Source organism: Pimephales promelas, chromosome 17 (assembly GCF_988280905.1).
Source record: "Pimephales promelas chromosome 17, fPimPro1.hap1.1, whole genome shotgun sequence".
NCBI lineage: Eukaryota > Metazoa > Chordata > Actinopteri > Cypriniformes > Leuciscidae > Pimephales > Pimephales promelas.
This window is the reverse complement of record NC_142785.1, coordinates 7,626,704-7,654,511: the sequence shown is the minus strand read 5'-3', so window position 1 is coordinate 7,654,511 and position 27,808 is coordinate 7,626,704. Positions and strand designations below refer to the sequence as shown.

The window sequence follows — 27,808 nt, the reverse complement described above, 5'->3', positions numbered from 1 at the left end:
TTATAAGCTCAAATGCTCACCTTGCTCTGTTCTGTGACGCACGTTTGTGACTCTCCTGTTCGAACCCGTTCATCAAAACGAACGGATCTTTTTCCGAGTCATTTGATTCATTCAACGAACGAATTGACTCGGAAAACGATTTGTTCATTTTGAACAGTTTGCAGATTGTACTGAAAGTGTCTTTTGGACCTTGAACCATTCGGTTACCAGTAAAGTGCATTATATGGAGAAAAATGCTGAAATGTTTTCATCAAAAACCTTAATTTCTTTTCGACTGAAGAAAGAATGACATGGACATCTTGGATGACATGGGGGTGAGTAAATTATCAGCAAAAAATTTTTGAAAAGTGAACTACTCCTTTAAGGCTTGACATAATTGACAGATTCTTTACTGTGTAAAAATACTCATTAAAATTAATGAAAACTAAAACAAAATATCTTTATTCATTGAAAATAACACTAACCTTGACTTTACTAACACTGGTAGCTTAACCCTTTACAGCAGTGAGACGGCTGCATAAACCAACCAATAAAAGGTCAAGAACTACTGATCAATGGCGTAATCTAGATGACAACATGCACTTAGTGATTTACTTTTTAAAACTGGCAAAAAGGGTTGGCCGAGATGCACAGAGCATGTCATAAAAGGATAGCTTGTTTTTTGTTTTGTTTTTTTTGTCAGGTCTGTAATTAGTTTTACCATTAAACCCATTTACCATAAAACACAGACAAACTCAGTGCTCATTTGTGGTCCAGTAAACCCATTCTGCTCTGATGGCTTTGTTAAATGGAGGGCATATCCGTCGCTGTGTGCCATTTCTGAATTAATGCAGCTGTGGCAAGGGGATGCACTGCATTTAGACTGATGAACCTCCAATGATGGATGTAATTATATTATTAGACTAGATGATGGGTTTTGTATGGATGCTATACATGGCAGTCTGCTCTCTGTCGAGTACTGTACGCTAGATCAAACAGCTCCATTTGGCTTTTTCCTTTTTCCCGGCATGGGATTGAATGCAAGGAGCACTTTAGATTGTGTCTGGAGTGCTGCTGGCCGTTTTAGAGCTTTAGAGACGGTGGCGTAGTTTACACGTGATTAATGAGAGTAGCTGCTCGCTGATTATCAGTAATTATCCGTAAGCCGTGTGGTCCGTGCTGTCCAGTGCTTAATGTCTCCATCAGGCCTCAGCAGAGATGACGGTTTAGCCTATCTGTTACCGGCCACCGTACCAGAGCCCCACCAACAATAGCAAGAAAAGGCAGCAGCTGGTGGGAGTGAAGTGGGCGAGATGATTTTACAAGCCATTAAGCCCTTGAGTAGCTATTTCAAGGAGCTGATGGCCTCATCTTCAATCGCTGACATTGTTTTAGTTTAAAAAATGAAAACCATACCCGTTTAGTCCTACAAGTTGATGAACATTTTCATCCAAACCTACTTTTATGTTTGGGCCAGAGATCGAGAAAAAAAACAACATTTTTGATGGATGCTTGACTTTTTAAATTACTTTTGTGACCAACCGTATGTCTACATGAAGAGGTATTTTGCACATTAATGCAATTAAAAAGAAAGAGAATTTCTCATTTGAGTGAGCGTTTACAGAAAGTTTGCTTGTTGTTTTTATGTAAAATATCCCTCCTTTGCCGACTTGACTGTGTATTATAATTATTTTAAATGTCTTATTCATTTTAAATGTCCATGGTATTAATTATAAAATTATTTTTTTTCAAGTAAAATGTTAATGTAATTTTTCTTTATTTTACATAACAGGGAAGCTGCAGGGTCTTAAAAGGGTCTTCTATTTCATGTTCCTAAATTAAGGCCTTAAAGTCTTAAATTTCGTTTTCCAAGTCTTAATTTTTTAAACAAAGGTCTTAAATTTCATTATACTAGCCAATTTATTTAAAGTCAACCAGACTGCAAGGTTAAATGGGGGGGGGGAAAAACAACAACAACGTGCTTTAGCGTAACGTCAACGTCTAATTTCTTGGAGTATGGGCAAACAATAGTTTGGGTTTTCGCCAGTGGTGGCTGGTGAAAAATATCTTAGGTGGGGCTGTTTCATATTCTGTCGGTTTGTCTGGTAACATGGGAGTCTTTTAGTGTAGTAGTTTCGAGGTCGTACCCCCTTCTGTCACCTCACGTACGTAACGTTACCCCAGTTTGTGAACCACTGCCTTTACAAATAGTGTTGTGGCAGATTTCCAGTCCCAATTCAAATCATCGTCTGGTTCAGGTCTTGAAGAAATTAGCGCTCAAATTGCGCTTTGCTCCTCCTTATTACTCCTCCCAAATTAAAAACACCTGCATCATCATTTTATTGGGACAACCTTCTTTGCGCATGCGTATCATTTCTTTAAAAAAAAATGGACATCTATATTAGTGTCTTTTTACACAATGGGCTCCTTGTTTCAGTACGCTTTTCCTAGTGGCACATTGTTACATTGTATACAATCTGTTTCTCTCCCAGTGCCTCCCCACACCTGCATCTGTGCTACAAGTGTTTTTTGGGTACTTTTCCACTCTCTTGTCCCTGTCCTCATGTGCCCTATGACCTAGTTTTTTCTGTTTGGCACAGACTTACATGCACGCTTCTTTCACATGTACATAGGACAAGCAGAATTCTCCAACAATAGTTGTAAAGCGACGTTGGGTGTCGGAAAGACACTATATAAATACAAATAATAATAATAATAATACTTATTATGAACCAATCAAACACATTTTAACACAAACTGCATGATATCAGTGCTTTGTGATAAAGTCTGTAATTATTGAATGCTGTATTTTTACACAAACAAACAAATTGCACAAACTTTGCACTTGAAATTTAACTCAAGCTGTTTAGTTACTTTCTCAGACATTTGCTGCTTCCTTCGCTCCGGTAACTGTCCATGCTGGATCTGTTACTGTTGTTTTCAAAAGTAATCTCAAACACACAAATATTGACACTCATATGATTTATAAATGTATTTTTAATTGAAACATTTGTTAGTAATAGTCATTATTGGGATCTGGTGTTTTACGGCTGCATAATGGGTGCGATGTAGGTATTAGTTTTTATTAAAGTGGTCTTAAAGTCTTAAATTTGGGGTGATCAAACCTGGGGAAACCCTGCATAAATCTCTAGACATAAAATATGTATTCAACATGAAAACTTTTCCAAAACAGACGTTTCTTTTCTTCTTCAGGTGCTTTGGCTGTTGAGTTTTGACGATAAGAACACCTTGGCCGACGCTGTGGACAAATACTGCATTGGAGTGCCACCCATCCAGTGGCTGGCTTGGATCCCTCAGCTCCTCACGTGTCTGGTGGGCTCAGAGGGGAAACCACTCCTCAACCTCATAAGCCAGGTGGGAATCCACACTACATGACCTTTTCTTAGCAGTACATCCATGCTTGATATATCTGTCTAATCAAGATTAATTTCTTCTGCTCATTTTTACTAAGAGACAGTCTTCAGTCAGTCCGGTTCCCTTTTTAATTATTTATGCAAAGCATTGTTATTGGGTTAATATCAAACACTCTCTCCAACTGTGGGAACAGAACCACCAATTAAACAAGAGACTAATTTGTCCTCCTTTACGGAGAATTATTTCCGAGCCATTTAAAACGCCCCTGAACTTCAAAGAGGAAGCAGCTGCTCCAAGGGCTCAAAGAGAGAGGGTGGCGGAGAGAGTTCTGTGTTCTTAACCCACGTAAAATGACGGCTAAATCCCCCTCTCGTTCACCGACACGTTCCAAACGCGTTTTGCATGCAGCTCGACCTCCTCTTTTCCCACGTACACATGCCAGACCAGCGACTTCTAATCTCTCCATTTCAGCACTGACGCACCCGTGCCGTGGAAATGCTTCACTTTGAGATTAAATACACTTGAGTCCCTGATAAGCACCCAATGAAATGGATATGTTTGCACTCCATAATCTCAATTAATGGAGTTGTCAAGGCTGTTTTAGGGATGACAAGTCTACTTGTTGAAGGATCTTTAGGGTCTGATCTGAGGCAGGGATGATGAGTGAAGGGTAGATGCTTTGTAAAACTCTTGATTTTCAAGTGGAATCTTTAGCGGATGGAGCACCTTTATCTCGGGCTCTGAATTATTTAGCTGTGCTCCAGTTGGCGGGATGTTTTAAAAACGTTTAATGAAATATTGATGAAGGTGAGCTGTTGGGTGCCTTGAGATGAAACCGAGGCGAGGAAAACTCAACACCTTTATGCACACAGACACCCATCACATGCCAGCACTCGTACACCCTAAAATACGATGAGAATCCTCTCCAATTTTAGGGGTGATCTCTTACCCTTTTGCCTCGTTCATTTTTAATGCGCTACTTAACGAGCTCTTAACAGAAGGTCTTGGCCGTGGCTGCTTTTCATGTAAAAGCCCATCTGGACTCAGAGGTGTCTCTTTACACCTAAAGGCCAGCCTGTTTTCCGCCGTCTGCTTGACAAAAGATCGTGTTTCCACTCTAATGGTCTGCTTGAGTTGGGTGCTGTGAGACCTGAGAGGGGCTGCGGGTGGTTTGAGAAGGAACGATGTCTGCCGCCCTCATATTTGACTTCATCCCCCGTCACATTCACACCCCTCACGGATATTGCAGTGCCAGGAGAGAAAGAAGAGAGGAACAAGTTGATGAGCATGTTTTGGGGACTATTACGTAACAATAAAATGATTCGAAGATTGGGTTATGAGTCAGACTCCTCTGTTGGTTGGATTTAAAGTATAGAGCCTTGGGCAGAAATGTTTTTTTTTTTTTTTTTTCAAAATATGTGAAATAGACCTCAAAACTTTGGGCTTTAATTGCAGCTTACAGTTTTCAAAGAGGTTTCCCAAACACTCTGCCTATCTATAAGTGATTGTTCAAAAACATACCATGGTTCACAAAATTCGCGGTTCGGTTCGATACGATTGTGTCACGGTTCGGTTCGATACAGTTCGGTACGTTTCCAATACAGCAAAAAGAAAGAAATGGCAGAGAAATTTTCTTGATTTAAGTTTTTAATTATATTTTTGTTAACTAACATCAAAAAGTATGATATTTTTTTAACTTTGAGCAATGATGGAACTATAATTGACTTTTCTTAGGAGCATATAAAACAAAACAGCTCCTTGGACAAAATGAAATGTAATATTGTAGTAGTTATAAACAAAGGTCAGATTAACATTTGAGGGCAGCAATTGTATTCATAATGTCAAAATGAAACCGTCATTTTTTTTTTTTTTTTTTTTTTTTGCCTTTTGTAACCATACTTGAAACTGAGATAACCATGCTTTGTGTTTGTCCTGCCTAAAAAAAAATAAGAGTGAGAAAAAAAATAAAACCAACGTGATGTTACTTGAAAGCATTATAGCCTACTATTCCTGCCAAACTTCCATGATTACAGTTATTGGTACTACAGTAAATCCGTGGTGAATGTTGCTGATCTGTGGACACTGGATAGTTCATTCATGGCACAATGTTTCTTCCTGGTTAGGTTTCCACGTCAGCGCTGTTTGATCCGTTAATAATGGAGAAATGTGAATGTTTCTCACTAGATCTCGCAGTGATGTTATTACTTCAGTGGCGATTTCAAATGCTTTCTTTACTGGATTTGGCTGTGTAGTAACACTACTGCTTGATTACGATCGGCTCGCGCTGCATTGGTCCAAACTGATAAACGGTCCGTCAACCACACAATACCGAGTTTCGCAGCTCAGTTTCGTTCCGCTTACATTACATTTGCCATTTGATGTTGGGCAATGTTGTGGTCAGGCCTGCGTCTCTTACATTATGAGCGTGCTTGCCACGCGAGATGCGCCTACATTTGAAATAACTAAATTTCGGTCAGGCGTGCGTCTCTTAGATTATGAGCGCGCTTGCCACGCGAGATGCGCCCACATTTGAAATAACGAAATTTTGGTCGGCAGGAAAAATGGTTCAAAAATACGTACCGAAAACCAAACCGAAAGCCTTGTACCGAACGGTTCAATACGAATACGTGTATCATTACACCCCTAATTGGTACCATTTATAGTTATTTTATTTAATTGGTAAATAAAATCTAATTTTATTTAATATTAAAGGGTTAGTTCACCCAAAAATGAAAATTAAGTAATTAATTACTCACCCCCATGCTGTACCAACCCCGTAAGACCTTCGTTCGTCTTCGGAACACAAATGAAGATATTTTTGATTAAATTTGAGAGCTGTATAACTACCACATTGGCTCCTAAAGGACTGCCTCTTGACGGCCCAGAAAGTCAATGAAGAAAATGTTTAAATATCCCAAGTGACTACCGTGGCTCAACTTTATGTTTATCAAGCGACGCGAATACTTTTTGTGCGAAAAAACAAACAAAAATAACGAGTTTATTTGACTATTTCTTTTCTTCCTTGTAGGCCAGAACGAGACTTCCTTATAGATTTCCACGACGCATGCGCGAGAATTGCGATCTGAAGTAGTGTAAGCTGGTGTAAGCAGATCGCAAATCTCGCGCATGCGTCGTGGAAATCTAAGGAAGTCTCGTTCTGGCCTACAAGGAAGAAAAAAATAGTCGAATAAACTCGTTATTTTTGTTTGTGGTAGTTATACAGCTACCACAGCCAATGTGGTAGTTATACAGCTCTCAAATTTAATCAAAAATATCTTCATTTGTTTTCCGAAGACGAACGAAGGTCTTATGGGGTTGGTACAGCATGGGGGTGAGTAATTAATGACTTAATTTTCATTTTTGGGTGAAACTAACCCTTTAAATCAAATTAATATTGTGTCTTAATATTCTAATAGAAGTAATTGATTAAATGTAAGAATTTGACACACAAGACAATGCAAACATTTAATTAGGTTACAAAAATGTTACAAATAGGTTACACAATTATCAGAAATGTTGTTATTTTAATAACGGAGAAATGTGAATGTTTCTCACTAGATCTCCCCCAAATTTATCATTGCTATTTTGATAAAAACAAGAGCTTTTGGGCTAAAGCATAAAACATCCTGAGCCTACTTTTTGTGATTCTGTTCAAGGACAGGGCAGATCTCGGAAAAGGAGAAAGTGTACACTCGGGTTTGACAAGCCTTTAGCGAGTGTCATATTGAGCCATGGTTTTAATCTGCCCTTGATGTTTGTCCATCTCATTGCTTCCCCCCCCCCTACGGTTTCATTTTCAAAAGCCTGCACTATCACAGAGAAGTTTCAAAACATGTCAGCACAACGTTTCTCACTCTCGCTCTGACCCAAGCCCACAGGGACGAGCTGAAATGTAATCTGCAACTGTTTCTCTCAGGTGGGACGTGTCTACCCTCAAGCAGTGTACTTTCCGATCCGAACCCTGTACCTGACGCTGAAAATCGAGCAGAGGGAGCGCTACAAGAGCGGTATGATTGGAGTTTTTTTTTTTCAGAACAGTATGAAGTCCTGCAAAAGTCAACTTTTTTCCCTTCATGTGCTGCTGTTTCTCACTTTTCCTCAGACTCTGGCCAGCAGCAGCCCAGTTCAGCAGCTGCCCAGACCCACTCTGCGTCTGACCCTGGTCCCATCCGTGCCACCGCTCCCATGTGGCGCTGCAGCCGGATCATGCACATGCAGCGTGAGCTCCACCCCACCCTTCTTTCCTCTCTGGAGGGCATCGTGGACCAGATGGTCTGGTTCAGGGAGAACTGGCATGAGGAGGTGAGCGGTTTTACGTGTTAAAGAGAGAGTTTTTGTATTCCGAAGGCGAGTTGCTACCTCTTAAAGCACATCAGCCCCAAGCGCAAGTTTAACATGACGTGAATGCGTTTTCTGTCCGGTTTGCTTACGTTCTTTGGTCTCATGCCGCATGCTCTCGTACACGTAGCTGTTTTCAGAGGGCCGGTTGACTAGATGAAACCTGACGGAGGGGAACGATTGGGGCTCAGTGAGGCTGAAAAGTGGTTTTGCAGTGCAGGTGGACATTGGCGCTTCAGTGCTAATCGGGCTTTGGCGAGGGGCTCGTCGTGATTGATGGGTGAGGGGAGTGTAGACTGAACGTGTGGAGATTGGATTGCTGTGACAGGGCTGATGCGGTGATGCGTCGAGACTGGACAGGGATTCAAGAGCCCCGCTCCTGTGGGGACGCTCGGCGACAAATGGCTGAAGAAGAGGAGAGAAAAAGGGCTAGGAAAGAAAGTTTAGCAAGGAGAACTGGGGGATGAAATAAATTGGCATTGAGAGCGCTCAGTGAAGTAAAACATGGGTTTAATTTTCCAGACATTGATGAAGTGTAGTCCCAGACTAAATTAGTCTGTTAATGGTGATCTTCTTCATTTGAAGTCTAAGCTTAATCTCTGCTGCCGAGACCAGTAGAGGCAGGATTTTACTGATCTCTCTGGTGAACATATTCGCCTCTGAAGGATTTTTAGTATTATCAAAATGGCAAATTGGATTGAATGTGTGGGAATGGTGTTATCCTTCATGGTAAATTGATAAAAACTGGTTAATCATTCATCCTTCTCATCTTTCCCTCGTTTCCTTCCCTAGGTTTTGCGGCAGTTACAGCAGGGCTTGGCGAAATGCTACTCTGTGGCTTTCGAAAAGAGCGGAGCTGTGTCCGATGCTAAAATCACTCCACATACGCTCAACTTTGTGAAAAAGCTGGTCAGCACGTTTGGCGTGGGCCTGGAGAACGTCTCTAATGTGTCCACCATGTTCTCCAGCGCCGCCTCAGAGTCCCTGGCCCGCCGAGCTCAAGCCACCGCTCAAGATCCTGTGTTTCAGAAGATGAAGGGCCAGTTCACCACAGGTCAGAAAACACAATTCAATTTCTTGTGCATGTTATTTTACATAGAAACATATCTTTCAGCTAAGTGACATTTTAAAGTGACATGAATCTGACAAGACTCAGATCATAGAGTTTGTAGGTAGTTTGAAAAAGAGAATGCAGGGTCTTCCTGAGTGTTGGGTAAGTTGCACTAAAAAAGTAATTAATTACTAGTTGCTAATTACCTCTTCAACAGTGTAATTAGATCACTGTACTAATTACTCTCTATAAAAAGTATTTAATTACTTTCAAAATCCCATATCAATCTCAACCAGCTGAATAATACAAGGATAGACATGAACCTGTTTTAATTCTTTCAAATAAATACTATTAAATTGCATTATCCTTAAACTGACCAAGGTGGAGAAGGTTACATTATAAAAACATACTTTTTTAAAGACAAGACAATATATTTTGATGTTAAACTATTGTTTTATATTTGATCTCATGACATTTCACACTTTTTTCATACATATTTTACAAGAATTCATGCGAATTTGTACAAGTGCGGTTGTACGATTTAAATACGGTTTACGAAAGGAGGGTCGCGGGACTTAAAAATGGGTCACCAGGATGATTTAAGGAAAATGGAATTACATTAAAAAATTAATTAATCGAAATTTGTTTTCTTAAAATCATAGTCTACAGGCCTATATAAAAGAAGCATGTGAAATATGGCTATTGAAATGATGAACGGATGCATAAAATGAAATGAAAAACTGACGATATGCTGCTGAGTTTGGTTTCATTTTGTGAGGCTCGGCGCTCCATAATCAAGGTGATGGAAAGGAAACCGAGACAGCAGATTGTTTGCTTTGTGCAGTTTCTTTGTTCAGTGTTTGTTCAGTCCTGTATGAACAAAATGATGGAGTAAGTTGTTATGTTTCCACTGTTTGATCACGCCGGTGCCTCACACACTAAAATAGTCAACCTAACAAATTATAAAATAAAAAATTTAATAAAAATTACACTGCTCTGTTTAAATAGTCAGTAGTACAATTCATGCCATTCAGCGTTAGCACTGCTCCACTGTAATGTTTCCAAGCTCTTTTTTGCATATGTGAAGAGGAGGATTTTTTTCTCGTCGATATTGGAAGTACTAAGCATATTATAAATAATAGTTCTGCATCTAAATAGATTGCAAATATGGAAACGTTTTGATTCGAATGAGAGAGTTACGTGTGCCCAACACCGCTTATTTTCACTTTAAATTATTTAGTTTTGGCTTGTTTAGTTTTTTTATTCCCATTGTTCTGTTCTGACAGCACATTCTCATCCCAAAACGACATGTAACTGAGCCTTTTGACCATAGGTTAACATCCGATGTTTTAGGGTACCCTTTAACGATGGTTAGATGATACTATCTAATCCTAACCCTACCCCAGACCTAAACTTACCCGCGTCATCTAATTGACGCTAAAGGTAACGCGTCAGTTGGATGATGCCCTAGGATCGTCATCTTACTGACGTTAAAGGGTACCCTAAAACGTCGGATGTTGACCTATGGTCAAAAGTGTCAGTTAGATGACGTCTTGGGATGAGAATTTGTTGGCTCCATATAATAGTCTGAGAATATTTTGAGAATATTCCAAAAAAAGTCCTTTAAATAATAATTTTTTTAAAACAAGCAGCAAATGATAGTAGGCTGTTAATTGGTTAATTAACCGATCTGTATAAATGGTTAGATCAAATTAGTGCATAATCAACTTTGTTGTGATCACGTTAAGGATCAGCCAGTGCACGTGCATCATCAAAGGCGGTTGTTAAGAAAATTGCTGAGCTGAATTTTTGTGCACAATATCTGTGCACAACAATGAGAATGTGTTTTAAATGAGAATAAAGTCTAATGCACCTATAGCCTCATTGTATTCTGTATGCTTGGCTTAAGAATAGGCGGTAACACTTTACAATTAGTTAAAATGAGTTAACTACATTAGTTAACATGTACATTATGTCAACAATACTTCTTCAGCATTTATTAATCTTAGTTAGTAATTCCAACATTTACTAATACGTTATTAAAATCAAAGGTTGTATTAGTTAACATTAGTTAATGGACTGTAAACTAACATGAACACACAATGAACAGCTGTATTTGTATTTACTAACATTAACAAAGATTAATAAACACTGTAATTAATGCATTGCTCATCGTTAGTTCACGTTAGTTAATGCATTTACTAATGTTAACTATAGAACCTTATTGTAAAGTGTTACCAAATAGGCCTATATTGGCCTATGCGTCGTATCAATGAATGTCTTGAAAAAGTTTGAGAACCACTGTCCTACAGTCATGAAAAACATCAAAAGTGAGATTTAAAATTCTAAAAAGTCATGGAAATGTATTTATTTAAAATCACTGTTATTTTCATATATTGCTATGGTATTTATTTATTAATGTTTTGAATTCGCGTATATTTTTGTCTTTGATTTTGTGCCATTTTTCACTTTTATTTGTTTTTATTTTTTTATATATTATATAAAATAGTTCTATTAAAAAAAGTATTTATTTTAGTAATTAAGTTAAACTTCAACTTATTTCAGTTAGTTGCCAATATTTGTTTAAGCTTATCTAATATTTATAGTGAAGAGTTCAGATGCAAAAGCCTCTAAGTGCCATTTGAAATTTTCTTCTAGAATGATAATTTTTATCAAGCTTGTATATTTAAGTTCAGTGATTTCACTTAAATGGCAATGATAATTACCTATTAATTGTTATTTAAGTGAAATTACTGAACTTAAATATACAAGCTTGAAAAAAAATCATCATTAAAGAAGAAAATTTCAAGTGGCATTTAGAGGCTTTTGCATCTGAACTCTTCAGTTTATTTCAGCTTTATATAAATTACTGAAAAAATTGATTCGTTTTATTATAACAACAACACTTGATAGTATAACTTGTCTTGTGATTCTAATCTCTATAAAATGTAATATTTGTATCCAATGAAAGATCATGGAAATGAATTGGTCATGGTCTGGGAACTCTCATTATAGCTGGATTTTCTTGATCCAATCAAATCTCAATCTCGAAATCAACCCCCACCTTTATTTTGTTTCACTTTAAAATGACATATTACAGAAGCTTAGTTTGTTCTGAATGCTGTTTTGCAAATGCAGTTCAACATCATTGACACAGATAAAATAATTCAAGTCAGCCGACTCTTTGAGAATGAGCTGTCACACGTGGACTTCACAGAAGTGTCGGCAGAAGTCTAAACTGCAGGCAAGCGCACTTAAAGGATCACGTCCCCTGTGCACAATTACACATGCTTTCGTTCTTGTCTCTGTTCTGCATAACCACTTCTGCTCAGAGTTAACCACAGGCCTCTCCACCAGACCGACTCAGAGAATAATTGGCTCTGTGAACCATGTGATTAGATTTAATGGGAAGATGACTATGGGCAGAACTGTGTGTGTATAAAGGTGCTGTTGACTGTAAAGAAAGTACACAGCTTTAAGTCAACATGCTCAGAAAAAAACATACATTACACATGCCAATTATGTGTGGATTGGCAAAACGTGTTTTTAGTAATTTTCTATTTTTTATTTTGTCATTTTATTGTTGTTTAGTTTCATTAGATTTAGGGGAATTGTGTCACTTGTGATACCAAACAAAATGGCAAACATAATTTTCAAATACTCCACCTCTCTTCCATTTTTCAACAATACGGTTTTCCCCCAAACTCATCCCACAGGTTGAGCTTATTACCCAATTATCTGGCCCACTTTTACACATGTACCTTTTAATTGTGTGTTTGTTTTACCTTTAGTGAAGAAGTTTTTCTTTTTAAATCCCAAATGTCCTTCACCCCCCTCGGGATGTTTTTTTTTTTTTTTTTTAAATCTCTCCGACTACGGAAGAAGTTGGCACGGCTCTTTCCTGGGGCCAGTTTTGTACACATCGGCCGACAATAACCTTCCAGTGCCCCTAGTGTAGACCTTGCTCTCAGGAAGCAGAGCATGTGTGATCCGAGGCGTATGTTAAAACAAACTCCCCCTCAGCTGTCCTCGGCTCAGGAGAGCAGAATATGTTTATACTTTCCTTCCCTGTCCACCTACAGTCTCTCCACCTCAGTAAACATTAAATCCTGGAGCTACTGTTCTTGTTTGCTTCATATTGAGTTCTATCCGGAGGCCCGTGTGTGTGTTCATGGCCTTAGAGGACCGTTAAGAGTGTAAGGGTGTAAAACATATGTTGTGGTGCCAGCTGTCTCTGGGCAGTGAGGCATGGCCACTGCGCCCTGAGCCTTCTTTACTCACCTGACACCGCGTTCTACTGGGAATGAGTTTTTGGAGGGGAACCAGCAAAGCGCACAGCCTCTTCAATCTCTGTATCCTTCTCTCCTTTTCCCTAAAAGTTTCTCCACCCAAGACGTGTCCAAACACACACTCTGCACCATTTTTTTAAGAAGCTTTTAAACCAATGAAATGCAAGCCAAGTGTATGTTATTGGTTGTCATAATGGGGGCTGCCCAAAGGCTTTTTTGCTAACAATATAATTACAGTTTTAACTTTTGATGAGATCTCATTTAAATGTTTTTTGCACTGTAATGTCATGCTTGTATTAAAGACATATACATTTTCAGATTAAACTATACTAAATTTGCTTTGTTAAAAAATTATCCAAAATACATGTTTGAGCAGGTACATAACCAGCCCCAGCCAGTGTTCAAAAGTATCTTCCTGCATTAGCTCGATTCAAAACGGCAAGCTTGTGATAATGTTTTTAATTCCAGTGGTACTGGTAGATTTCCGCGGGACATTCGAGCATGTCTTTTCGTCATTACGTCACATCTGATTCTGCACTCATAAAGAAGAGTCTCGGCTAGTTGGCTATATTGGGTATGAGGATGTTGTATGTGGAGATTTATAGCCTTTTCTCACAGCACTTGATATAATTAAACTTATCAATTTGATGGCGGATCCAGAAAGGTTCAAACGACAATCACAAATGACAACTGGAGACTCACCTGCTGTAAAAAGCAAAAGACTTCGGAGTGGCTGCAGAAAAAAAGAGACTGCAACATCGGAATGGCACTAATTGTAGTCACGCAATGCTGATGTTGAACATTAAAGGAGAACTCTGACAAGTCAAACCACGAACGTCGTGCTGAGTGATCTGAACTGTATGAAGTTCAGCGAACTTCTGAACTGTATGAGTGGCGTTCGGGGATCGACTTATCGAGACTATTTTCTAAGATGACTCCTGTCTGTATACGCGAAGTGAACTGTCTTTATAAAGTATCTTCTTATTAAACGGTCTGTACACTTACAAAGTTCTCAATGCTTCGTTTTGCATGTATGGACCCTCATTATGTTACCGTGTGAGTGTGGGGCTTTTTTGAGCCTTGTTAGTGGTATAAACTAGCGGTTTCTTTTTACTTAGTCAATGCCCCCAGTACTAGCATTATACGCTAAACAGTTTTTAGAGATAAAACTCTTTACATTCGTTAATCATGAAAACAAATCTCAGAGAACGATTGACTAGGTACCGATGTTTTATTAGACCAAAGGTTCATTTTGCGCCGGAGTCCTTTAAGAATTTGAAAACAAAGTATAGGCTAATTTGCACAGTTTTACGTGATATAAGTGATAGTTAGATTTAATCAGCACGATTTACTGCAATGATTTTTTTCCCCCTTAGTTGGTCAGAACAAAAGTGGATTTTACTTGTTCAGATGACATTTTCTGGTGAAAATTCATATGTTGATCATATTTACAAAAAGAATATTCTGTGATTCTGAATGCCAGTATCCATACCGGCGTGCTGACTGACTGGCGGCCACACACACTCCTCAAACACTGGATTCATCTGCTCGGTACCATGTCGAGACACAAGTAACTTAAAATTGATAATTCCTCGAATAACTGCAGTTGCAGATTTTGAACAGAGATGGCGACAAAGAGTAAAAACTACAGTCTGCAGCTTTAATATGTGATGCGATCTGGGAAAACCCGTTCGATGTCGCGCTGGCACGTTTTCAGTAAAGTGTAAAATATACTAGATTGAATGTCAGTTTTTTTTTATTCAATGACTATTCTATAGCATCTTGTTTATCATCTCTGAATATATCTTGGGAAAATTCACTAGTTTAGTGCAGAAAAATAGCATTTTATAATAGCCAGCTGAAAAGACTACGTTTCTCTTTGAGAACATGCACGGCGGCGGAGCAAAAAGACAATTCTCCCGTTTAGCTCTCCTTCTCTTAACACTACAAAGACAGTTCACATATCAAACTAAACCACATAATAGAATTAAGTCCAGTCCTGGGTGAACTACCGGTGCAATGGCTATGATGCGGAGCACAAGAGAACAACAGTTTGAAGCTGCTCACTTAAAAGACCTTGCTCGCCTCTCAATCGTTCAATTTCAAAACGGTTTTGACGGGATGAATTTTGAGTTTGTAAGCTTTCGAATGAAACCTGTTTGAAAAGACAGGAGACTCGGAAGTATCTTTTAAGCGGGATTCATTATTGCTGTTGCATTGCTGTAGTCTGCTTTGTTCAAAAATCTTAGCCAAGTCTAAAAAACTAAAATATAAGTGTTTATATACCTTACAAGGGGGAAGAGTTACATAGAGGAGGGGATTCTTGAACAAAACATGTAAATGAAAGTACATGATTCAGCTGGTTAACAGTACAACTCAGAGCCTTGATATGCTAATCCAATCAGCCTAATTTGATCAACAAAAGGCCCAGCTGACCTGAGATGTGACAAGAGGTTAATGTCCAAAACCTCGATTGCCTCAAAATGAAAAACAGTGTATGCACTTACTCTGTTAAAAATACTGTTGAACCTAAATTAAACATTTAATAATTTGTAGAGCCAGACCGATATATCGGCCGACTGATATTATCGGCCGATATTGGGAATTTTCCAAAATTTCGGTATCGGCAGTTATAATGGCCGATAAATGAATATTTCAAAAATAAAATAAAAACGGACGAAACACGCTTCAATCATCTGTCCTTAGCCTGTTATATTGAAAATGTATGTTTTACAATTTGAAGTATGACTTTATCCATTGCTAAATTATGTCTCATCAAAGACTAGCTAACCACAAAGCTAGCTAATACCACTATCATCAGTGGAAGGCCGCTAACGTTAACATTTAATGAGCTTGGAAACCACAATGAACTTTTTCTGTCTAAATAAAGTAATGATTACTGTATTTATAACTAGCATGTCCTTGCATTGTAAAATGTAAGTTAGACTTGCGAGGAGTGAACATTTATACATAGAGAAAAAGTATCAAACGTATCTTGTGCATAAAAGTTAGGTTTTCTTTTACACGTGTGTGAAATCCAACGACGCCATGTGTGTGTTGCAGACTGTCGTTCTGTAATGGATTTAGAATCGCTAAATAGTAGGTTTTAGAAGGCAGGCAGCAACTGATGATTGAAAATGGTTTAATGTAGCTTGATGGAAAGAATTTAAAAAGTGCAGGTAAAGGGATAAGCAAGCTGACATTGTAATTATAAAGTAGCTTATAAGGCAATGTAGGGACTAATTATTATTTTATTTATCAGAACTTTAATATATTTTGATGTTCCTCAATCTGTTGTGACAATAAAAGAAACAAGTTTCTTTTTAAAATGCTTTATCATATTATTTTAGTTAAAACTCATAAATAACTACAAATAACTATGTTAGGGAAATCTGTTAATGTTTTGTTGCGCGTTTCTGAAAAAAATATATATATATCGACCGATATATCAGAATATCGGATTTTAAAACCCAAAAATATTTGTATCGGTATCGGCCTTCAAAATCCTTTATCGGTCTGGCTCTAATAATTTGTAATCCTACACTGAAAACTAAGTTACATTTGCTCCATATGAGACTCATTGCTATTTTTGTTTGAGATATATGGAAATCGCAATGCCATTTCATAACATTTTAATATTTGAAATTATTTTTGCTTGAATCCTTTTGAAGATTTTTGTAGTTTTTCTTTACAAACACCAATATACAGACACATTTTTAAATCAATGCTTAAATTATGTACCTTTCATTTTGTATTGAAAGTGTAGTGTTGGGTAAAAAAGTACTGTGATAGAATACTAGTGGTGTTTATATTTCTGAAATGCTTGTTTTACCTTCGCGGGGTTATGCTATTCTCGGGCGTTGCTGTCTACATTGATCTAAAGCGGGAGCATGTCTGCGGGGCCGAGGCTGTTTCAGGGCTCCTGTTGTGCTGTACACTGTGTTCACTCAGGCATTTCTGTGATGGAATTTAAAGTAGAGAATTCACCGGAGACTTCTGCACAGCGAGCAGTGCAGGCGGCCGGCCGGTTGGGGGGGGGGGTATTTTTAGCGCTTGGCCACCTCCACCGCCCGAGCATTATTAGGTGCAGAAAACTTCCGCCTACTGTGTATCTCATTCACAGGTCAGAGAGCAGAGACTTGTTTTCTACAGCAGCAGGGAGCTCAAATCGCCCTAGAGTTGAACTGATCCCGGGTCAGTGAGAAGGCTGAAACCGAGTGCACCGCACACCCCATCCATGCTCAAAAGACGCTACATTTATCAGAAAGGAGCCCGTGCTGCCCAGGAGGTGCCGCTATCTGAAAAAGCCCTCGCTTCGGGCCACTGTCGCTGCAGGGGATTGTCTGTTCATTTTTTTCTAAATTGATTGCACCAAGTCGACCGCTGCGCTTAGCTGTGCTTTTCAAGCCAAATCTCGTTCTTAATGCTCACTGGTCATTAAGCACCTAAACAGTCTTAAAGTCTCTCAGAAATAGTCAGATTGGCGGAGATTACAGAGCGTGTCTGATTTCATAAGACATCTAATTTGGGGCATGGAAATGGGTGGGAGCTGCAGAGCTTATGGCAGTTTACTGCTAAACAAAATGTCACACAGGACGTTGGCGAACGCGTCATTCGAGGCGTAAGAGTTTCTTAAATGGCCATTCATTATGTGTGGCAGCACATCTCACTGGCTTTGACATGAGTGGCAGCTCAATGCAAAATGCTTTCTGCCAAAGCGTTAATTATACAAAGATATTTTTTCTGCTGGGTGTTTTCCCTCTTAAATGGCTAAAATTAAATGCCAAGCCATTTCAGTATCTGCGGTATGTGGTTTTATTAATGTGGTGCAACAGAAGGATGAAAGTGGAGCAGTTTTTAGCCTATTTGATAAAGACGTTCTGGCCTGGAGGTTGTCTCTAAAATTGGGAACGTGGCTTGCATTCCGACCATACCTTTTGAGCGTGTTCTCCAACTTAATGCACAATGTCATTTAGAAGTTGCATTGAGCAGTTAATCCTTCCCCCCCCCCCCCCCTCCTCATGAACCGTGATGTTATCAGCACCATCACGCCACAAGGGGAACCTGGGAGGAAGTGCACTACTTCTGTTTCCCTGATCCAAAGATAACGTCTCCTCCCGTCTCAGTCTCTTTCTCACAGTCTCTGCCACGTGTACCCATTTCACACATCCAAAGGCTTTTCCTCCACCTGTTTTTATTCCAATTTCTTTTCTTAGCAACCTATCTGTTCTTCTGTTTTACCGTGCCCCTTCACTCTTTCCGTACACAGATTTTGACTTCAGTGTTCCCGGCTCCATGAAGCTGCACAATCTCATTTCGAAGCTGAAGAAGTGGATCAAGATCCTGGAAGCCAAGACGAAGCAGCTGCCTAAGTTCTTCCTGATAGAGGAGAAATGCCGTTTCCTTAGCAACTTCTCGGCCCAGACTGCCGAAGTGGAGATCCCGGGAGAGTTCCTCATGCCTAAGCCCACACACTATTACATCAAGATTGCCAGGTAACAAATAATACACACCAGGGATGGGGTTGTGCTGGTCGACTGGTCATATAGTCATCCAATCACTGACTACTTGATCTGTCTTAAAGGAGTAGTTCACTTTTTAAAAAAAAACTTTTGCTGATAATTTACTCACCCCCATGTCATCCAAGATATCCATGTCAGTCTTTCTTCAGTCGAAAAGAAATTAAGGTTTTTCATGAAAACGTTCCAGGATTTTTCTCCATATAATGGACTTCAATGGGAATCAAATGATTCAAGATCCAAGACAGTTTCAGTGCAAACTGTTCAAAGGGCTTTAAACGATTCCAGATGATGAATAAGGGTCTTATCAAGCGAAATGATTGCTCATTTAATAAAAAAAGTTTACGTTTTATAAGCTTAAATGGTCGCCTTGCTCTGTTCTGTGATGCGCGTTCGTGACTCTCCTGTTCGAACTCGTTTATCAAAATGAACTAATCCTTTTTCGTTTCGAGTTAAACGAGTTGACTCGGGAAAAGATTTGTTCATTTTGATGAACGGGTTTGAATAGGAGAGTCACGAACGCGCATCAGAGAACAGAGCAAGGTGACCATTTGAGCTTATAAAACGTAAACTTTATTTATTTATTTTTTTTAATGAGCCATCGTTTCGCTTGAAAAGAGCCTATTCATCGTCTGGAATCGTTTAAAGCCCTTTGAACAGTTTGGAGTTTGCACTGAAACTGTCTTTTGGATCTTGAACCATTTGATTCCCATTGAAGTCCATTATTTGGTGAAAAATCCTGGAATGTTTTCGTCAAAAACCTTAATTTCTTTTTGATTGAAGAAAGACTGACATGGATATCTTGGATGACATGGGGATGAGTAAATTATCAGCAAAAGTTTTTTTAAAAGTGAACTACTCCTTTAAGGAAATCGTAAATAATTAGCCTAGTTTCAGCAATACCTGATGAAATTTCCCGCATAAAATAGATCAACCCTCAAAATCATCAAAAAAAACCAACATATTTTTGCAAATTGCATCTGTTTAGGGGCCTATTCAGAACTGGCTTTAGACAAACAAGTTGATTAGTGATTTTTAAATTTAGCTTCATGTTCTTAATACACACTTGGACTCATAGGTGGTTTTTGATTACATTTATTTTTTATTCTCCTGTTGGAGTTCTAAGCTAGACTCCAGCTGAGACCTTAATTCTTCAAGTGATGATTACTTCATCACTTACCCATCATTCTTTCACTCTCTCCCTCTTACTCTACCTCCTAAGGTTCATGCCCAGGGTGGAGATTGTTCAAAAGCACAACACAGCTGCTCGACGTCTCTACATCCGCGGGCACAACGGCAAGATCTATCCATACTTGGTGATGAATGACGCATGTCTGACGGAGTCCCGCAGAGAGGAGCGCGTGTTGCAGCTCTTGCGGCTACTCAACCCCTGTCTGGAGAAGAGGAAAGAGACCACCAAGAGACACCTCTTCTTCACAGGTACTGCGCTAACCACAGATCACACTGAAACGTTTCCCCATGTCTACATCTATTTATGTCAGCACTTTGGACATGACCTTTCGTTTCAATGACCAGGTTCAAGCCTGAAGGTTATTTGCAATAAATAAATAAATAATCAAAATAAAATCATGTAGAAGTATACTTAAAAGAGTAGTTCACTTTTTAAAAAATCTTTTGCTCATAATTTACTTACCCCCATGTCATTCTTTCTTCGTTTGAAAAGAAATTAAGGTTTTTGATGAAAACATTCCAGGATTTTCTCCATATAATGGACTTCAATGGGAACCAAACGGTTCAAGGTCCAAATGAGAGTTTCAGTGCAGCTTCAAATGGCTTTAAACGACAACAGACGATGAATAAGGGTCTTATCTAGAGAAACAATCGGTCATTTTAAAAAAAAGTTTTATAAGCACAAATGCTTGCCTTGCTCTGTTCTGTGATGAGCGTTCGTGACTCTCCTGTTCAAACTCGTTCATCAAAATGAACAAATCTTTTTTTGAGTCATGACTCGAAGGGTCTTAGATACGATCCTTATTCATCGTCTGGTGTCATTTAAATCCCTTTGAAGCTGCACTGAAACTCTCATTTGGACCTTTAGCCGTTTGGTTCCCAATGAAGTCCATTATATAGAGAAAATCCTGGAATGTTTTCATCAAAAACCTTAATTTCTTTTCGACTGAAGAAGGAAAAACATGGACATCTTGGATGACATGGGGGTGAGTAAATTATCAGCAAATGTTTTTTTTAAAAACTTGAAAGTGAACTACTCCTTTAAAACATTATAAAGAATAAAATAAATTATTTGAAATACATGAACATTTTACAATACATTTTTACTTCTCTGTTGACATATTTTAAATTGTGGCATACATGTGTTCAGATCTGCCCCATTTGAATGCTGTCCATTTGCGCTCAGTGCAGGACTCAGTGGCCTAGTTGCTCTCAGACAGATTGGTGGAGGTAGAAAAGAAAAAAGAGGCAAGATTGAAGGGAAAAGTACCAGAAAAGCTGTGCAGTTGTAACAGAAAAAGAAAGAGAGGGGACTTGAGCAGAAGGAATAAAAATGAGGTTGCTCTTCTCCCTGTGGAGACTAAAGGAGGAAGATCTAAATTGTCTTTTTTGTGACAGACACATAAAAGATGAAACTCTCTCAGTTCAAAGGTTGCCACGTTTTTTTAGGTTTTCGCTGGAACATTCTGTCTTTACCTTTTTTTAAATGAAAAGAAAAGAGGTTGATTTTGATGCTGTAATGTAATTAATAATTGTAGGGATGGTGAAATGCACATTCTATTTTATCATGAATTAATGCGTTTCACTAAAGTTATTTATTAGATTGGGATTAGATTATTAGATTCATTCGGTATGAATTGTCCCAGTGGTCATGTGTGACATGCTTACCAATGGAGGACATCCTCCTTAAATCTCTTCTCTTCCCAGTCCCAAGGGTGGTGGCGGTGTCTCCTCAAATGCGGTTAGTGGAGGACAATCCATCGTCTCTGTCTCTGGTGGAAATATACAAGCAACGATGTGCTAAGAAGGGCATTGAGCACGACAACCCCATTTCCCGCTATTATGACCGGCTTGCGACTGTTCAGGCTAGAGGAACTCAAGCCAGCCATCAGGTATGCCATGAACAATGGAAAAACTATATCAATTAAAAAGGTCTAAAAAATTTCATGAAATTGCCAAGGACATGTCAAATATATTTATATTTTATATACAGATCTGGATGCCTAATGGAAGTGAGAATAGTAATAATAATATATGTAATAGAATAACAATAGATTTGACTTGGGGAATAATAAGAAACAATAAATACCCTTACTTTTTGATTTTGGGTGGAAATGAACTGGATATTTACCCTAATACGCAGTTAAAGGAGTAGTTCACTTTTGAAAAAACTTTTGCTGATAATTTACTCACCCCCATGTCATCCAGGATGTCCATGTCTATCTTCCTTCAGTCGAAAAGAAATTAGGAAATTAATTTTTGATGAAAACATTCCAGCATTTTTCTCCATATAATGCACTTCGGTGGGAACCAAACGGTCCAAGGCCCAAAAGACACTTTCAGTACAAACTGCAAACTGTTCAAAGGGCTTTAAACGATTCCAGACGATGAATAAGGGTCTTATCAACCAAAACGATTGCTCATTAAAAAAATAAACAACAAAGTTTAAGTTTTATAAGCTCAAATGGTCGCCTTCTGTGATGCACGTTTGTGACTCTCCTGTTCGAACTCGTTCATCAAAATGAATAAATCTTTTCCCGGGTCATTTGGTTCATTCAATGAACGAATTGACTCGGAAAAAGGTTTCTTCATTTTGATGAACGAGTTCGAACAGGAGAGTCACAAACGCGGATCACAGAACAGAGCAAGGCGAGGATTTGAGCTTATAAAACTTAAACTTTGTTATTTTTTTTTTTTTTAAATGAGCGATAGTTTTGCTTGATAAGACCCTTATTCATCTTTTTGAACAGTTTGCACTGAAACTGTCTTTTGGACCTTGAACCGTTTGGTTACCAGTAAAGTTCATTATTAGAGAAGGACTATAGTCACTACTCTGCCACACATTCTGTGTATTCTAGAATAGATTACTTTCTCTTACAAGAAGAAAACAGACACCAGATACAGAATTGCGGGATTGGGGTAGCTGACGTGTCGGACCATAATGCTATTTATATGAAGATCTCTCTGGGAGAGGAAAAAAAGGAATTAAAATAACAAAATATAAAAAACTTAAACTGTATTTTTTTTTTTAAATTAGCGATCGTTTCGCTTTATAAGACCCTTATTCATCGTCTGGAATCATTTAAAGCAATTTGAACAGTTTGAAACTGAAACTGTCTTTTGGACCTTGAACAGTTTGGTATCCAGTAAAGTGCATTAAATGGAGAAATGCTGGAATGTTTTCATCAAAAACCTTAATTTCTTTTCGACTGAAGAAAGATAGACATGGGCATCTTGAGTGACATGGCGGTTACTATATTATCAGCAAAAGTTTTTTGAAAAGTGAACTACTCCTTTAAGTAAGTAAATGAACCAATAAAATAGCTTTTCTATCTTTTCAAGTCATCTTTTTTGTCCATGTTTTAAGGTCCTGCGTGACATTCTAAAGGAGGTCCAGAGCAACATGGTTCCTCGTAGCATGTTGAAGGAGTGGGCTCTGCACACCTTCCCCAACGCCACAGACTACTGGACTTTCCGCAAAATGTTCACCATCCAGCTTGCTCTAATCGGCCTGGCTGAGTTCATGCTGCACCTGAACCGTCTCAACCCAGAGATGCTGCAGATCGCACAGGTACCTGAATGACTTGACGTAATGGAACTGATCTCATACTTGATACTAGCTCTCTTTCATCAAATATACATGCATCCAATTAGTCCAAAGCAGTGTGTTGGGTCATCACACACGCTTCAGTTTTTGTTGGCCACTCTCTAGCTGTCCTGCAACATTTGCAATAGGGTATCGGGTCAGTGCAGGTCCACAGAGTGCATTTGAAAGTCTTTTATTAGAAATGTGCGTCAAACAAGCACCTCATCTTATGATTCTTATCTGCAGTTTTCTGACAGGCGGACGAATGGCCAGCTAAGTGGGTATAGTAAGCCCCCTTGCTGCCGGTTCCACTCTACAGATCTCATTAGACACTGGGAGATTACTACGGCAGGCAGAGCGGACAAGCAGATATGTGCTGTCTTTGTCTCTGTGTGTGTCTCTCTTTCTCTCTCTCTCTCAATAACACACTCAAACCATCATGCATTTCCCTGGTGTATCGCTTCCAGGGTAGATCTCCGTTTGACTTCAGAAATTCAGATTGGTCCTGTGTAGGGTCTAAATACTTAACTTGAATCACGTTTGAACTTGTTCTTATTGTGCTTGGAGTTTCACAATATTTGAGTGACACTTCATCAATATATTTTAGAGAATAGATAATTATATTATTATTTAAAATGAAATCTTAAAGGAGTAGTTTACTTTAAAAAAAAAACTTTTGCTGATAATTTACTCACCCCCATATCATCCAAGATGTCCATGTCTTTCTTTCTTCAGCCAAAAAGAAATTAAGGTTTTTGATAAACTTAATGAACTTTACTGGTTTTACCTCCAATTGTTTTAATTCTGAAATAAGTTTCTCATAATGAGCTATCCTTTCTTTTTTAAGAGTGCTTGTAATAGCTATTAACTTTCCTCGAATCACTGCTTTTAGTGCATCCCATAATATAGAGGGGTCTACCTCTCCATTGTTATTTTCCTCTAAGTATCTTTTTATTTCTATTCGGATTTGCTCAACTACTGATTTATTATTTAATATTCCTAGATTTATTCTCCACAATGAATTCCTTTTTTCCTTTCCCAGAGAGATCTTCATATAAATAGCATTATGGTCCGACACGTCAGCTACCCCAATCCCGCAATTCTGTATCCGGTGTCTGTTTTCTTCTTGTAAGAGAAAGTAATCTATTCTAGAATGTGTGGCAGAGTGGTGACTATAGTCCTTCTCTAATAATGAACTTTACTGGTAACCAAACGGTTCAAGGTCCAAAAGACAGTTTCAGTGCAAACTTTTCAAAAAGATGAATAAGGGTCTTATCAAGCAAAACTATCGCTCATTTAAAAAAAACAAAAAAACAAAGTTTAAGTTTTATAAGCTCAAATGCTCGCCCTGTTCTGTTCTGTGTTGCGCGTTTGTGACTCTCCTGTTCAAACTCGTTCATCAAAATGAACGAATCTTTTCCCAATTTGTTCATTTCGTTCGTTAAATGAACCAAATGACTCGAAAAAAGATTTGTTCATTTTGATAAACGAGTTCAAACAGGAGAATCACGAGTGCGCATCACAGATGCAAGGTGACCATTTGAGCTTATAAAACTTAAACTTTGTTTTTTGTTTTTTTAAATGAGCGATCATTTCGCTTGATAAGACCCTCTGGAATTGTTTAAAGCCCTTTGGACAGTTTGCAGTTTGCACTGAAACTGTCTTTTGGACCTTGAACCGTTTGGTTACCACTAAAGTGTATTATATGGAGAAAAATGCTGGAATGTTTTTATCAAAAACCTTAATTTCTTTTCGACTGAAGAAAGAAAGACATGGACATCTTGGATGACATGGGGGTGAGTAAATTATCAGCAAAATGTTTTTTTTTTTTTTAAAGTGAACTACTCCTTTAAGCATGTTATGTGTGAAATGCTTTATTAGTGATGACGACGCTCTACGTCAAGGGCATCAGAAGGCAAATGGAGACTTTTGTTCATATGCTGAAATGCTGATGCAGACCACAGTGGGTGTAGGATCGATACTTCCTCACATTTTTGTGGTCGGATGTCTACAACGCTATCCATTTTTTCCCAGAGTGCTATAGATTAGCTGTTTTCTGATGTTGGTCCCACATGAACAAATGGGCTCCTTTCCCAAATTTGCTTTATTTCTCTGGATGGAAACTAATGACTTGGCGCCACATGATATTTATCTCTCAAAGTTAGCTGAAGTCTCAGTCTACAAGGTCAGGTTCTCCGAGATTAATTAAATGACACTACTCTGTGTTGTTTTCCCCCAACAGGACACAGGAAAACTCAACGTATCATACTTCCGCTTCGATATTAATGATGCCACTGGTGATCTGGATGCCAACCGGCCCGTCCCCTTCAGGTTGACGCCCAACATCTCTGAGTTCCTGACCACCATCGGCGTATCTGGGCCCCTCACGGCTTCCATGATAGCGGTTGCACGTTGCTTTGCTCAGCCTAACTTCAAGGTACGCATTACGAAAAGAATAATGAAGAATGAGACGCTTTCATTTGCTAGGATTCTTGACCCACTCTCAATCTGTGTCACCTCTCAATCAGGTCGATGGCATCTTGAAAGCAGTTCTTCGGGACGAAATCATCGCTTGGCATAAGAAAACACAAGAGGATACATCCATGCCTCTGTCCCCAGCTGGACAACCTGAGAACATGGACAGCCAACAGCTGGTGTCTCTGGTCCAGAAAGCTGTGACCGCCATCATGACCCGCCTTCACAACTTGGCCCAGTTTGAGGGTGGTGAGAGTAAAGTAAACACGCTAGTGGCGGCCGCCAACAGCCTGGACAACCTGTGCCGCATGGATCCTGCCTGGCACCCCTGGTTGTAGGTTGTGTGAAGAAAGTAATCCTGGCAGATCTCAGAGAAATGCAATACTGTGAAAGAGAATGTCAAAGTGGATGAATTTGAAGTTTAAAAAATGTCTTGGTTTCTAAGGGGTTATAAAATGTGCAAACTGTAATTTAAAAAAAAGAACATGATATTACCTAAGATCTTCAGTATTCACTAAATGTTATATTCACCGGCTAGAGATACATGCAGCTTTGGTCGGTCAGACAAGAGACTATTGTGAAACTGACGAGCTTTGTAAAGTGCTTTTGTTGAGACTGTCGTGATTGTCAGCGAAGTGTGACGGTACAATACAGCCTTTGATAAAATACTGTTTCCACAGCCTTTTCTTGGCTCCACATTGGAAGAGGGTGCAGCAGCTATCCCAGCAGATTTTATGCAACTCCCATCAAGTTCTCCGTTTCTCTCTGACTGATGGCTGCCTTTTAATTTACATGTTCAGCATGTTGTTGTGTATGTCATTATTTAAAATTGTATGTGGGCATTTTTTTTTACCTTTGTACATGTAAAAATGACATTGCATCCCTTTATGGCTTGTACTTTTCTACAGGTTTGTGAAATTTAAAGCCGCCATGTTACTGTCAAACTACATTTTTTCCCCCAAAATACTCTGGAAAGGCAAAAACGTATGAGCGTTAAGACTGGGGTAGCTTTATATTTAGCTTATTTTTAGTTACTCATAGCACATGCAGTTATTTTATCTGTTATTACAGCTCAAAGGTTTTCAACTTTGCCTTTTTGAGTGTCCCAAAGCGTTTGTATCTCAATTATGCGCCTAAAAGCATTTTTGTATACATTCCCCTCTTTTGTAAAGGTACAGGATATTGTGCCAACATATGGAAAGTTACCTCTGCAATGTAAATATGCATTTTGTTTTAATAAAATGCTCTTTTTCAAGGAAAAAAAAAACCGTTTGTGGATGTGTATCTCTGTGGGTGGTTGATTGAAGGACACTTTCAGGAAGAATAACCTTGTCTCTCGCTGATTGCCTGAAGTACAGGAGAGGACCTGAGTGAGAGCACGCCGTGGAGTCATTCGCATCAGGTCAGATCTCAGTCTGCTTTACCTTCTTTATTACACCCTGCCAATATATCTCACTGAGTGCTGTCTTCTCAGAGTTACACATGCTGTCAGCGCTGGCTTCAATCCCATAAACCATTGCTTCAACCCTGCATGCTTGCACACCTCAGGTATTTATCCTTTTTCCTCTGATATCTATCCAGCCCCTCTCTAACATTAGTCAGGGACCATGCACTCCCATTTTTGTCCTCCTTTTGAGGTCTTTTGCCACCAAACAGTTCTGGGGGCTGATGTAGAACTAGACTGTCTGAACTTGAGCGCTGCAATATTTAACTCTGAACGAGAGAGATGCCCCCCGCATTGCCTGTTGATGTCTAGACTGATAGGAGGGGGATGTGGGCTAACTGATTGATGGAGCCCCCTCGGGGAGAGCTGTGATTGGCAGACACATGGAGGACAAACAAACCACCATTTTTTCACAATGAGAGAACAAAAGACGAGAATCTTGATCTTCACCTACCTGCTAAAATTCAGTAATGTTCAAGAGATGAGAATTATTCCTACACTGTTATATGTCATTGATGATAAAACATACCTAAAACAGTTTAATTTGCAGATTACAAGTCA

The 27,808-nt window shown here is 38.9% G+C and overlaps 1 protein-coding gene across 4 annotated transcripts in view; it reads left to right on the top strand.

Annotated features, from left to right (window-relative positions):
• Positions 1–27,070, top strand: part of trrap (transformation/transcription domain-associated protein) — a 139,770-nt gene extending 112,700 nt beyond the window's left edge. For all 4 annotated transcript variants that reach the window (XM_089121852.1, XM_039687904.2, XM_089121851.1 and 1 more), the window contains 10 exons: positions 3,193–3,354; positions 7,271–7,361; positions 7,457–7,656; positions 8,485–8,746; positions 18,302–18,527; positions 19,774–19,991; positions 21,450–21,634; positions 23,110–23,313; positions 25,571–25,765; positions 25,857–27,070. In XM_089121852.1, the coding sequence (XP_088977978.1) occupies positions 3,193–3,354; positions 7,271–7,361; positions 7,457–7,656; positions 8,485–8,746; positions 18,302–18,527; positions 19,774–19,991; positions 21,450–21,634; positions 23,110–23,313; positions 25,571–25,765; positions 25,857–26,141 (2,028 nt within the window). In that variant the 3' untranslated portion in view covers positions 26,142–27,070. The remainder of the gene's footprint in view (positions 1–3,192; positions 3,355–7,270; positions 7,362–7,456; positions 7,657–8,484; positions 8,747–18,301; positions 18,528–19,773; positions 19,992–21,449; positions 21,635–23,109; positions 23,314–25,570; positions 25,766–25,856) is intronic.
• Positions 27,071–27,808: the final 738 nt, after the last annotated feature.